The 12,916-nt window shown below is 56.1% G+C and overlaps 1 protein-coding gene across 5 annotated transcripts in view; it reads left to right on the top strand.

The window, feature by feature from the left end:
• The window catches only part of COL27A1 (collagen type XXVII alpha 1 chain), a 144,592-nt gene that overhangs the window by 67,473 nt on the left and 64,203 nt on the right, over positions 1-12,916 (top strand). For all 5 annotated transcript variants that reach the window (XR_009564262.1, XM_060300574.1, XM_030858908.2 and 2 more), the window contains exons 15-21: positions 3,428-3,481; positions 4,143-4,187; positions 7,433-7,486; positions 8,756-8,809; positions 9,446-9,499; positions 12,308-12,361; positions 12,512-12,565. Coding sequence is in view for 4 of the 5 variants with exons in the window: in XM_060300574.1 (XP_060156557.1) it covers positions 3,428-3,481; positions 4,143-4,187; positions 7,433-7,486; positions 8,756-8,809; positions 9,446-9,499; positions 12,308-12,361; positions 12,512-12,565 (369 nt within the window). In the remaining variant the exon portion in view is untranslated. The remainder of the gene's footprint in view (positions 1-3,427; positions 3,482-4,142; positions 4,188-7,432; positions 7,487-8,755; positions 8,810-9,445; positions 9,500-12,307; positions 12,362-12,511; positions 12,566-12,916) is intronic.

Here is a 12,916-nt window from a genome sequence, read left to right as displayed (position 1 = left end):
TTTAGCCACTTTTAGTGAGGGCTTCCTCTGGGGCACGGAACAGGCAGTGGCCACATAGGCACCCGCGTCAGTGGTCATGGGTATGGAACAGGCCATGAGCGAAAGCCAGGTCAGGCTCAGACATGATGGCAGGGGCCTGACCTGGCCTGTGGGCTCAGGGAAGTGATGCTGGGGGTGAGGGCAGAGGACAATGTGAACTCAGGGCGGAGCGCTCAGTATAGGAAGCAATGGCCAAGGATGGCCCGGCTGCAGAGGGACAGCAGGGCAGGAAGGTAAGGCATGTGCGAGAGAGGGAGGGAGGGAGCTCTGCCAGCACCCGTGAGGGTGGGTGATGGCAGCCCCCTAGGTTTTCTTTCAGGGGTCCTGGGCAAACGCCAGCCTGGATGCCTGCCGGCACATGGGACGCCGGAGTGGGACTCTTGCCTGTTTTTGAATCTCAAGCCTGTCCTCACACCCTGTCACTTATGAGTGAGCGCAATGAGGAAAGGCATCCTTGGGTCCTTTACTGGAGTAAACAGAGTCAATCCCAGGCTTGTGAGCATGGTCTGTGGGCCAAGACGGACAGACAGACCTGTTCTGGCCCTGCCTGTGTCCCCTGCTTGTTGCATGGTCTTGGGTTAGTTGCTTCACCTCACTCTGAGCCTCGGTTTTCTCATCTGTGAAATGGAATGGCACTAATGATGGTGCTGACCTCATGGGGTTACTGTGAGCAGTTGGTGAGCGTCTGAACAGAGCTGATGAGACTGGGAAGTGTCTGGCGTGGTGCCTGGCACACAGTAGGAACTCCTTCGGTGGTCACAGATGTGGTTGGTTGCTTGTGTTCTTGCTGGGAGTCAACGAGCTGAAGGGCAAAGTGTGTGGAGCAGGGTCTGGGAGTTTAGGCGAACGTGGGAACAGGTTCCAGATTACAGGCATTACTTGCTGTTCTTTCTCGTGGGACGTGATATTGTGTGTCACTTGGCCAAGCTGCCCAACGACAGTATCGAGCGCGGAGCAGACTGGTATCTGCAGGCTGAACTGGGGGGAATGTGGCCTGAGGTTTTCTCTGTTCTCCCCCACATGCTTTTATAGTCCAACGTGGGGATCCTGCCCACATGAAGAAGACCTGCCCTGAGCAAGCGGCCACCTTCTCCCCGTGTGCCCTCCAGCCAGAGCCCCTTTTCCATGGGTTCTTGGGTGGGATGCCTCCACCACACACAGACCCCCCTTGGAGAGGCTCGCAGGGGTGGCACGCACACGCCGGGCTGTGTGATACCTACGTGGGCATCAGTCGGGCCTGTACCGAATTCACCCTCCACACAACAAGCCGCCGTCAGGTCTGGAGCGGGGAAGAGAGAGCCTGTGTTCCCGGAGCTGCTGGCTGGTCTTCTCTGCTCGAGGCCCCGGCCCCCATTGGAGCCAACTGCGCTAGCAGGGCCTAGTCTGTTTATTTGTGCACCACGGGGAACGCTGGGTGGCCACCCCTTGCTCCCTTCCTCCAGGAAGAGAGAGGGCGCGGGGAGCCGCAGCCAAAGCCTCCCGCTGAAATGCTCTTCTCTAAGGGGCTGGCTTTCCTTCAGTCCAGCCTCTCCCTGGCCAGCGATCCTGGCTTCTCCTCTCCGAAGATTACTTCAGAATTGCTTAGAAGCTCTGGGGACAGACTGCCTGGTGTGAATCCCAGCTCTGCCCAGCCCTGTGATTTGCTGAAGCCCTCGCCTCTCAGAGCCTCAGTTTCCTCATCTGTAAAATGGGGAGAGTAGCAGACGGATCATGAAGGGCTGTCGTGAGGAGTAACGGAGTTGAGGCATGTGAAGTGCGTAACACAGTGCTTACCAGCCAGTGTCGTTTGTATCGCTATTATCACCTGTTAAACTGAGAGCCCGCTTTCTTAATAAGATTACTTGATGGGAACTGAAAGCAGAGTTCCTTGGCAAAGGCTCAGCTAGGTTTGGTTTGGCCCAATCAGGTGGGTTCAGGGGGGCGGGGGGTGAGAATCCGCATTGCCTCAGCCAGGCCTTGCCGTTGCCGTCTGTGCACTCCACGTGTTTCCCTCTGCCTCTCTCCCGGGCACATTCCAGTGCACAGGCTGCGCAGGAGTCAGCAGGAATGTGATGTTTCATTCTCTGCCGGCCTCCCTCTGAGCTGTCTCCAGGCAGCTCCCACAGGAACCGGTTCTTGAACCTGGGCACCTGGAGCAGCCTTTGTTCCTCAATGCTTCAGAGCATTTGTCAGGGGCCTCTGTGGAGCCTGATTCAGGGATGTGGGAAACTGAGGCCCAGAGAGGTGAAGCCCATTGACTGGGCTCACACAGCAGCCAGACACTCAGATCGGCCACAGAGGATGGACGAGGGAGAGAAGAGGTTATTTCAGGGGCTCCCTTTCTCTGGGGGAGGGCTGACTGTGATGGCTGTGGCCGAGGGCAGTGGTGATGGGGGAGGGCAGGAAGTGAGCACGAGGCTTCAGGGAAAGAGGGTGGGCTTGTTTAGAGAAAATCCATTCACCCCTTCCCTTTAGACCAGGGTTTCTCACCTCAACGCTATTGGCGTTTGAGCTAATTCTTTGCTGTGGGGCCTCGACGGAGATGCCAGCGGCACCTCTTCGGTTGTAACCACCAAAAATGCCTCCAGGCAGTGCCAGGTACTTTCTACATGTAAGTCAATTACTTCTCCAAACAACTCTAGGAAGCGCAGAGTATTAGTCCCTGTTTTAGATGAGGGAACTGAGGCACGGAGAGGTTAACCCTCGAAATCGCACAGTGAGTGAGCAGCAGAGGAGAGGTGGGACAGGTGGTCTGGCCTCGACATACCCTCACTGCCTCCCGGCCTTTCCCCAGCCCTCAGTGAAGGGCCCCCCATGAAGGGAACGTGACTCTCCAGGGTCTAGGAACTCCTCTGCTCCCGCCTTGAACAGTCTGATCTGATCCGACGCTGGGTCTCCAGCCTGTGGTCCAGGACCTACCCGCTGATCTTAGTGTCCTACGGGGTCCATCTGCACCTCGGGTGTCTGTGATTGACAGCCCCACTCCTTCCTTGCTGCTGTCCCAAGGAGGTGCCCAGCTTCTGGAAGCAGAAAGTTCCTGCCCCTCACGAAGCTAGAGGAGTCGAAGCCTCTGTGTGTGCTCACAACAGCTTTCAGGGCGAGGGATCGTTATCCCCATTTTATAGATCAGGAGATCGGGGTCCACAGAAGCCCAGTGAAATGCCCTGAGTCCCTTAACTAGTATGGGATGTAAAGAATCTAATAGGAGGTGGAGAGGAGTGGTGAAAGGGGCAGCGATCAAGAAGTGAACTTGGGAGAGGTCCTCTGTGAAATTCACTCCAGTACTTCAGTGGAGATGAACGTGCCTAATTACAAGATCAACCCAGGGGGATTGCGTCCTCGAAATCCTTCCCAGGCCAGCCTCCTGTGAGCCACCTCTCATGGCGTCCTCTTCTCTTTCTCTTCCCAGGGCGACATGGGAGCATTGGGTCCAATTGGCTACCCAGGACCCAAGGGCATGAAGGTAAACAAGACCTGTCCCTTAATTCGAGTCTCATCACAGCTGGGCACCCCCTGACTCATTTCAGCCCAGAAGGAAGGCTACCCTGATACGGTGTTGGGGGGCACTCAGAGGGGGGCTGGGGTGGAACGTGGCAGATCAGGGGCTCCGTGCTTCTCAGTCCTGAGAGCCGGTCATCGTCCGCATGTCATTTATGCCAGACATCTTCGTTGGACAGCAGTCCTCCAGCTGAGCATGAGTCAGACTTGGTTCTGGACTTCAGGGCACTGAAAGTCCAGTGGGGGCCGTTACCAGGAGCACAGAAACTCTATATAATGGCAAGCCAGTGAGTTTAGGACATCCCTGAGTGGGATGGGCATGCAGGAGAAAGGTGGGCTAAAATTGCCCAGACCACGTTCCAGGGATGATTCCATTTGGCCAGCAAGCGTGTGACACGGCTCATGAAGCCCATCTCTCCCCATCGGCACCCTTCTCCCCTGGATGTGTCCAGAGCACTGCGATTCGCCAGTCAACTGCCCCTTCTCGTGGTCCTTCAATCCGCACCACTGCCCTCTGGGCTGGGCCCTCCAGCACGGGGTCTCGCAGCAAGCCAGTGGGTTTATGCCAGGGCTCTTGTGGGGTTTTGAACGTCCCTCACAGCTGAACCCTGGCCTCTGTCTTGCAGGGACTGATGGGAAACGTGGGGGAACCCGGACTGAAAGGTGATAAGGTGATCTGAATACTCCCTTATTGCACTGTGTTTTGTCTGCATGCGAACCCCCTCAGCCTCGACGCTGCTGCTGATTTCTTGCCAGGTCCACTCCCCTGCGCTCTTACTGCCTCCCCTCTGGCCCCGCTAAATCTGCACTCCCCAGCTTCTTCCTTGTTAAGTCTGGGTGGGACCCAGGCTGATGGCTCTGGAGGCACGCAGACCTTGGCAGACAGAGTGTGGGGGGCTCTCGAGATCCGGGTCGGGGGTAGGGTAAGGCAGGTCTCCGAATTTGGGGAGCAAAGCTGAGGCCAAAGCCACAGAACACGGGGTGGGCGGGGAGGAGCGGTGCTGAGATGATGGGCCCCAGGGCAGGGCTGGTGGGGGGTCCAGAGACCCCTCCCAGGCATAGGAGGAGACAGATACGCATCAGCCGCCCAGATGAGAAGAGGGAGCCCCATCCCAGGGTCTGAAAATGCAACGGGAAAACCAGGACAGGCCCCTGAGCTCCCACCTGCTTTCCTGCCAGCTGCCACGTGCCCTCCGCAGCCCTGCTGCTGAACTGACCCCGGGCCAAACCAAAGCTGGAGGTGGGTAGATGAGACCCCGGGGCCCAGCATGGGGCAGCACCTGGCCTGGGTCCTGCAGCATCTGAGCCAAGAGACATGGAGGGCAGGGAGTGGTGCCCCTGTGCTCTGCCCTGTGGCCATCTCCCTGCCCTCCCCTCTGCCTCAGGGAGTGTGGGAGAGTTTCTGGCAACATCCCAGGTTCCAGAAACCTGAGCCAATAAGAGCTGCGCAGCTGCTCCCAGGGCCAGGCTGCCTCTGCACCTGTCTTCAGGTGACTCTGCTCCTCCTAAGTCCGAGGAACAGGAACAGGTAACGGGCGCTGGGCCCGCTCTGAGTGCTCTGCGGGGCTTAGCCCGGGCATCCTCCACCCCTCTGTGAGGTAGGAAGCTTGCCGAGCACAGACAGCTGGTAGGTAGTGTCAGGATTTGAACCCAGGCACTGCCGACAGAGACCTCCACCACGAAGCAAGACAGGTCGGAAGGGCAGAGCCAGTGAGGCCCTTAGAAGTCACCTCCTCCAGCGCCTACATTTCACAGCCAGGGAAGCAGACCCAAAGAGGAGAAGAGACGCAGCGAAGGAAACTCAGTGATCTATTGGAGCCAGCCCAGACCCTGGACTCAGAAAGTTAGAGCTGCTGGGCAGAAATGGGCACCCCAGATTGTCTCACCCACTCCCACCCCTAGGTACCTAGCCGTGCGGTGCTCAGTCTTCTCATCTGTTTCCCCCTTTCCCATCTCCTCCCGTCACGCCCAAGCCTCCAGCTGCAGCTCCCTCAGCCTCGCGGACTCAGCTCTGCCCCCTGGCCGTGCCCTGCTGCCTTTGCTAAGCCCCCTCTTCCACGGCCCTCGCTCTGGAGGTGCAGGGTCTTTCTGCTGGAGGTGGGGCTTCCCCACAGCTACCTGTTTACCCTGCGGTGTGAGTCGTCAGCACTCTGGAAATGTTGAAGTCGTGGAGGAGGGGAAGGAAGTGGGGGAAATAGGAGTGTAGGCAGGGAGCTTTTTATAGGCCCTTTGCAGAGCTGGCCTCCAGCTCACTGTTTCTTCAGGAACATGGCAATCAATGTGTTACGTAGAACTCGGCTGGCTTGCTGACCGCTGGTGCCTGGGACATCGAGAGAGGTGAAAGCACTGGGAAAAAAAAAAAAAGAGGAGAAAATTATTTTCCTGCTCGCAGATCTCAGGAAAATCAAATAAGTCTTAAGTGTTGAAAAAAAAGAAAAATAAGAAAAGCAAAAGAAATCTCTTTTCTGCCCCTGTGGCTGGGGCAGGGTCTTAATATTTCGGGGGGCAGGGTTCAGATCATCCCCTCTTCACTCCCACCCTACCCCCTGGCCCTCCCCTGGGGTGATAGAGACACCCTTTCATGTTCCGTGGTCATCCTGCCCAGAATCCCAGATTGTCCGTGACCCAGCCTGGCCTCAGTCCCACTTACAACAACCTGGCTCCGTCTCCCCCCATGGCAGCACATTCTGGAACCCAGGCTTCTGCGCCAGGCCCAGCCTTCTCCAAACCCATTGTGTTGATTTCTTAGGTGCCTTTGAAACTTTTTTTTTAAAACCATCTTACTCCTCCTTTGGACATTTAAAAAAAATGTTCCTTGGTTCCTAAAATTCTGGGATATTGTACAAGATTTTCCAAACTGGAAAAACCAAAGTAAGTTAACATTTTTTTTTTATTTAAAAAAAAATTCTGGCTTTTGTTCTACCAAGGGAGTTCTGCTGGATCATGGCCTTAGCGGCACGACATGAGTTCTCTAAGATTCTCCATTCTTCCTGGGTTTTTCTCCCCATTCCTCCAACTGCTCCCGGGGCTGTGAATGTTTTCTGAGTCCTGGGGCCAATGTACCAACATGGGAAGCTGGAAATGATGAGGGCTGTGTGAGACACGTCCAGCTCCAAGGAGAAACGTCTCCCAATCTGGTTCTGCGACAGCTCATTTACCAGGACGTGGCTGAATACAGGCACGGACTAGAAGAGGCCTCCGACAGCCAGAATCAGTGTCACCAAGCCCACGCGGTGTGTCATCTTAGCAAAGAAACACCCAGACCTAACTCGAGGCCAGTTGACTCGTCGTTTACGCATAGTCTTAACTAGCCAGGTGCTCCGGTTTCTCATGCTATAGCTGATTAAAAGCAGCTAATTAGCAGTAGACCGAAGCAGATTGCTGGTATAGCAACTCCCACGGAAGGACGAAATGACAGTTCACAGCCTGGTGGTGAAAAATATCAAGCCACAGATGCAAGCGCTCAGAACCTTCAGCGGCGCAGGGCCGCAAGCGCTCAGAACCTTCAGCGGCACAGGGCCACTGTCCAGGCTGCGCGCTCCTCTGTGTGACACCAGCTGATGAGGAGGTTGAAAGATCGTGGCACAGCCCCTTTGACCCTCAAGTGTCTGTTCTCCTGACAAGGCCAGCTGACACTGGGCAGTTTAGTTTTCTGTTAGTGGAATGTTCAGCCACCTGAGCAACCCCAGGCAGACCTGCACGTAAGCTGGCTCTGTCCCCGCAGGGCCTAGCTTCCCTACCGGGGGCAGGGCAGGGCTGGGAGCTGCCCTTTGCTCTAACAAGGTTGCTGCTGGGCAGATCGACTTTGGGAACAGCCTCAGCAGAGCTGTACCCTCCCAGTGGGTCTGGACGTCGGGGAGACTTCCAGAACCCACCGTGGTCTCCATCGTAACCTTCTTTGCTGGTGTGTATTTAGGGTGAACAAGGGGTTCCGGGTGTGTCAGGAGATACCGGATTCCAAGGAGACAAGGTAATTGCAGCAGATTTGCCCCCTGCCCCCTGCCCTGCCCTTCTCTGCTCTGGCTTCCTTCCCAGGGCCCGTCAAGGGCCAGGACCCGCCTGTAGGATGGCTTCCTTTCACACAATCCTGTCTTCTCCATCCTCCGTCTACCCTCTCACTGTCTTTTCCCTGGACTTCACAATGGCCTCCTGACTTAGTCCCAGGCCCCAGCCTCTTCCCTCCCAGGCTGCCTTCCTCACCACCACAAAACTGTCCTGAGGGCCCAGCTCTGCTCTGTGCTCGCAGCCCATCCATGGCCCCCTACTGCCCCCAGAGTGGTGTCCCGGCTTCTTGCCCCGGCACCCAGCCCCCCGGCGCACAGGACACTCTGACACTTTCCTGCCCCTCGCCCTTCTAGCCCTGTGCTCCAGCCCCACTGACCTGCCCGCTGCACCTCAAGTTTGCACACACTGCTGCCTAGCCGGGTACACCCTCCGTCCCGCCTGTGCACGGCCCAGCCCCGCCGCAGAACCCCGCGTGGGTGCCGTCTTCTCTACCTGCTCGGGAAGTGACCGTTCCCTTCTCTGCCATTCTCATTCCCTGCCCATCACCTGCGGTAGCACATTTCTCCCCTGGCTGATGGGGATTTGTGCTCAGCCCCCTGCCAGACAGCAGGTTCCCAAGGATAGGGCCCCCGGCTGGCCTGGAGGAGCTCAGCTGAGGGTCCTGCACAGACTGGTGAACATTTAAGACACGTCTGAGTGAGTAGCTGGCCTGACTGGCTGAGGAACCCAGGCAGCCTGCCGAGGCCGGCTCCTCTTTGCCTGTGTCCGGCACCATGTGGCCACATCTGGACCTCACCCAGCCAGTCAACGAGACCCAGATGTTGGCCAGCTCTGCCTCTTCCTCTCCCCTCCCTCCTGGCTGGCCTGTCCTGACCCAGCCTCAGTGTCTCCGGGTTGCGAGGCACGCAGGCCCGGCTGCCTCTCCAGCTGGGCCCCAGGCTCCAGACTTCCCCAGGCATCAACGGTTCTTCAGTGCTTGCTTGGAGGCCCAGGGTCCGGGGTTCCAGGATGACCTGGTGAGGACAGGAGCTGCTGTTTCACCTTTGCATCCCCAGGTCCCAGCCTATAGGGCTGCCAAGCTGGAACTTGCAAGCAGGGAAAAGGACTAGGGAGCTCATCCTCCCCCTAAATGTGGATGTTCTCCAAGCCTCAGGCCGGCAAGGATGACCAAGCAGCCGTTCATCTGGCCATTTCCGGTCCTAACTAACCACAGTTTGCTCTGCATCTCTTTCAGGGGAGCCAGGGATTACCAGGGTTCCCAGGCGCACGGGGGAAGCCAGGGCCTGTGGTAAGTACCTTCTGCTCTGAGATCTCCAACCTCACACTCTCCAAATGGTCATGGAATATGGCCAGAGATGCTTTCACATCCAGGATCTCCTTTCCTCTCGCAGCAGCTCTGGGAGGCGAATAGAGCAGAGCAGAAATGGAGATTCACCCATTTTACAGATGAGGACACTGAGGCCCAGAGGGGCAGGAGTACACCCAGCACCATAGATAGGCATCAGTCACTGGCAGACCTCTGGTGAGAATCAGGGCTCCCAATGTCTCATAACTAATAGTAACATTATTAATAATAGCAGTGGGTGTCGTTGATTTATTGAATGTTACTGTGCATCAGATCCTTCCTGTGCTATACCTCTCTGAAGTCTGCCAACAACCCCAGGAGTTAGAGACTTATTATTGCTCCCATTTTGCAGATGGGGAAAGTGAGGTTCCAAGGTGAAGTGACTTGCCCTGGATCCTGTGGCTAGCAAGTGTAGGAGATGGGGTTTGAACCGTAGCTCCTTGCAGGTACCTAGGCAGATTTCACTCCTATTCTCCTGAGTTTTCCAACCACCCCCAGCCAGCGGGCTAATACAGGAGATCCAGGGAAGGTAGACCCTCACTTAGCCCTGCCTCCTCCACAATCTCTTCTCTTCCATAGGGCAAAGTTGGAGACAAAGGATCCGTTGGGTTTCCTGGGCCCCCTGGACCCGAGGTATGCAATACCCTATTTCTCTGTGTCTGGCTGCTACTGGGACTGGGTGTTGTGCTTGGGAAACCAAGGCTCAGAGACAGGGAGAGACTTGCCTGGGGTCACACAGCAGATGAGAGATGGGGCTGAGAATAGAAATTCCTTTTCTGCCTCTGTGCCTCCCGGCTTCCGTAGAGGCTCTCAAAGGCAGTGGCACAGAAGCTGGCCTCAGACAGCCTCCCCGGCTTCGTAGCCACCTTTACAGTTTCCAGAACAAACGTCAGGAAAACCCTCTGAGCTCTACTGCCTCAACCCTTCACGGGAGCTCCCCACATTCTTTACACTGAGGTTTGAGGCATCCAACCCTTCTGAGCCCTGGAACTTTTCTAACTGCCAGCAGCCACCCTGGAGAAGTGCAGGGCTCACGGCTCATACGGGGGAGCAGGGGACAAGTGTAAAACTCTGGTGTTCAATGGAGAAGGAGAAATAGTGAAGGATGGATAAAGCAATTAACATAACAACTCTAGTTGAGTCAGTAGAACCTGAGAGTTTCTGATACATGTGATAACCAGCACAGGTACGTTAAACGTTCATCCCCTGGCATTTATGTACAAAGGAGCGAGGCAGCTAGTCGAGCCCCTTTTGCTCTCCCCCCACCCCACCCCAAACCCCAGTACAGGGACCAGCTCTGGAGAACAGGGTGGACAGTGCTAGGGCTACTGTCTGTCTCAGGGGGTCTAGCTCAGCCCTAGCCGCCACCCCACCTCTACACACCTCCCTGGCCTGGGGCCTTGCACATTCGTAAGGTCTCGGAGACAGAAGTCTAGTTCTGCCGGGTTCTCCAGATCCTTCCAGAGATCACTCCTGGTATCCGCCGGATGGAAGGGAGAGTGTTTCCTGAAAGCTACAAGTTCTACTTTCTCTGTTGACTTTGGCCATGACACAGTCCTATCTTTAGACGAGTGGACTTGGCCTCTCTTCCATGGACCTGCTTCCTTCCCCTGGTCACTGGAAAAAGACTTTTCTGAGAGTCTGGGTTTCCCAGCAGTCTGGCCAGGGCGGGTGGAAAGCCTGCTGCCTCACATTAGGCACCTCCTCATGCCAGGAGGCCGCGTAGTATCTTTTGGATGAGAACTGATCGAATGGTCACCACAACCAGGGAGGGAGATATTGCTACCACCGTTTACAGATGAGGGAACTGAGTCACAGAGCAGCGGAGTGACCTCCTCAGGGTCACTCTGCTACTTGTAGCAAAGAAGGTCTTTATTTGCTCTTTGGCTCCCTCCTGGGGCCCTGGACAGACGGGGGTGGGGTCTTCCTCCCCCATCTTTGCGTTCTGTTTGGATTGGCGGACTCAGTATCCAGAAGATGGCTCGGCGCAGCTGAAGACACAGAAGCTGACGAGCATGTCAGCGCCTTCCCGGGTCTTTGCCTCTTTTCAGCCACCGACCGTGGGTGCAGCTCCAGCTCCCTAGCCCCCGTGTGAATTAGCTCTTGCACTCATCAGTGGGTCCGAGCTGTGTGAGTGCTAGGATTTGATCGGGATCCTGACCTTCAAGTTCTCCCTGGAGACAGGCCCACCCCAGGCAGACTTGTTTTGTTTTCCCAGGACACAGGACCCAAAACCCTCTGGAATGCAGATTTTTATTGAGTGCGTACCAGGTGCCAAATACTGAACTAAGCGCTGCACTCACCTTATTCTCTTTAAGCCTCGGAACAGCCCTGTTAGATGATTTTATGGTCGCCATTTTAGAGGTGAGGAAGCCGAGGCCCAGAGAGGCTTAGAAACCTGTCCGGGGTCACACAGTGAGTCGGGGCAGAATGGGACTTAGAGTCTTTCAATTTGAAGAAAAAGACATGGGGCTTTAGCTCCATGTGTGTTCGCTCCAAATTCAGGACCGTTCTTGCCTTTGCTAATGAGAAGCGTGAGAGAAGGCTTGAGCTGGAACTTAATGGGAGTTACCAAAAGCTCAAAAGAGGAAGGGGAAAAAGCCACTTACAAAGGCGGAGTGGGGGAGCGTTCTGATCTCAGGGATTCATATAAGAAGGCTTTGGTTTCTGGCTGGCAGAAACCAAAGGGAGTAGTGGGTCTGCCCTGAAAGCAAATGGGGTTCTAGGCTGAATTAACAGAGGTATTACAACCAGAACAAGGAAGGGGATGTTCTTATACTGGCCTGTGCTGGTCAGTTCACACCCAGAGAAGCATGGGTGTCCTAGGGATCAGCAACATTGGAAGCTGGGCAGTTGGAGGAAGCCAGACTGAGGGGCCCTGGGCCCCTGACTAGAAGGGACAGAGAAGGGCAGGCCTTTTCTGTTGGGGAAGGGAGGAGATTCTGCTCCGTGTCAGGAAGAAGCTTCCATTGTAAATGGATGTACTAGTCATCCACCTAGTAAATCTCAGTGGGAATTTCAGCTTCCGACATGAGCTGAGGTTTACTAGATCCGTCCTTTTCGAGCCTTTCAAAGTCACAACAAACCCAGAACACAGAGGATCTCTGCAGTAAAGGATGGCATTTCTCAGAGCAGAGGACGGCTGGCTCTGGGGCCCTGGCTGCCCCAGGCTTAGGACTTGGGAAAGTCTGGATTGGACGAACTTGTATGTGCTTGTTCCCGTGCTGAGACCTTCCTGCCTTGTCTTCCTTAATTTTCTCAGCACCTCTCTGAAGTGTAGGGACTGATTCTTTGTTTTAGAACTGTGATAACTGACGGCCCAGCGTCACATCCCCTGCAGGATGAGATGGAAATCCAGGTCGGTCCCCCTGTAAGACCTGTGGCCTTGGCATTTCCCTTCATAGTCCCCCTGGGTGACTTCTACCCTCTGCTTCCGTTCAGGGATTTCCCGGAGACATTGGCCCCCCTGGGGACAACGGCCAGGAAGGCATGAAGGTGAGTCCCTGCCCAGGGGAGCTCCGGCTGACGAGGATGACAGCTCTTTGGAAACCGTGGGCCTGCTTGCAAGCCAGCAGGAGTCTTGCCAGCCTGTGATGGAGATGGAGGTGCTGCCTCTGAGACCCCTTTTTGTTCCCTTCTCACCAGGGTAAGCCTGGAGCTCGAGGCCTGCCGGGACCCCGTGGGCAGCTGGGGCCAGAGGTGAGACCGTCTGGCCCTGCCCCCTGCCCATCCCTCCCAGCTCCCAGCCTGCTCTCTCCTGGGTCCTGGAGGCCTTAGATGAGGGCCAGGGCCCCTCAGTCAGGAGACACAGGGCCCAGGGCCGCCTCAGGCTTGCCCTCCAGCTCACCCTTTACAGCCCTGCCCCGTGACCTTTCCAGGGTCCTTCTCTGCCCCGGCCTGACTGGCGGGTCACTCCCACCACGGCAACCCCATTGCCCTGGGGTTTTCTCTCTCGGAGCCACCGCCACTGCTTCTGCTCACAGCAGCACAGTTTATTGGGGTATTGATATGGGAGGGAAGGAATCGTCAGCTCACGTGAGGTCCTGAATC

This window comes from Globicephala melas, chromosome 6, assembly GCF_963455315.2.
Source record: "Globicephala melas chromosome 6, mGloMel1.2, whole genome shotgun sequence".
In the NCBI taxonomy this organism is placed as follows: domain Eukaryota; kingdom Metazoa; phylum Chordata; class Mammalia; order Artiodactyla; family Delphinidae; genus Globicephala; species Globicephala melas.
This window is presented reverse-complemented; position numbering and strand designations above follow the sequence as displayed.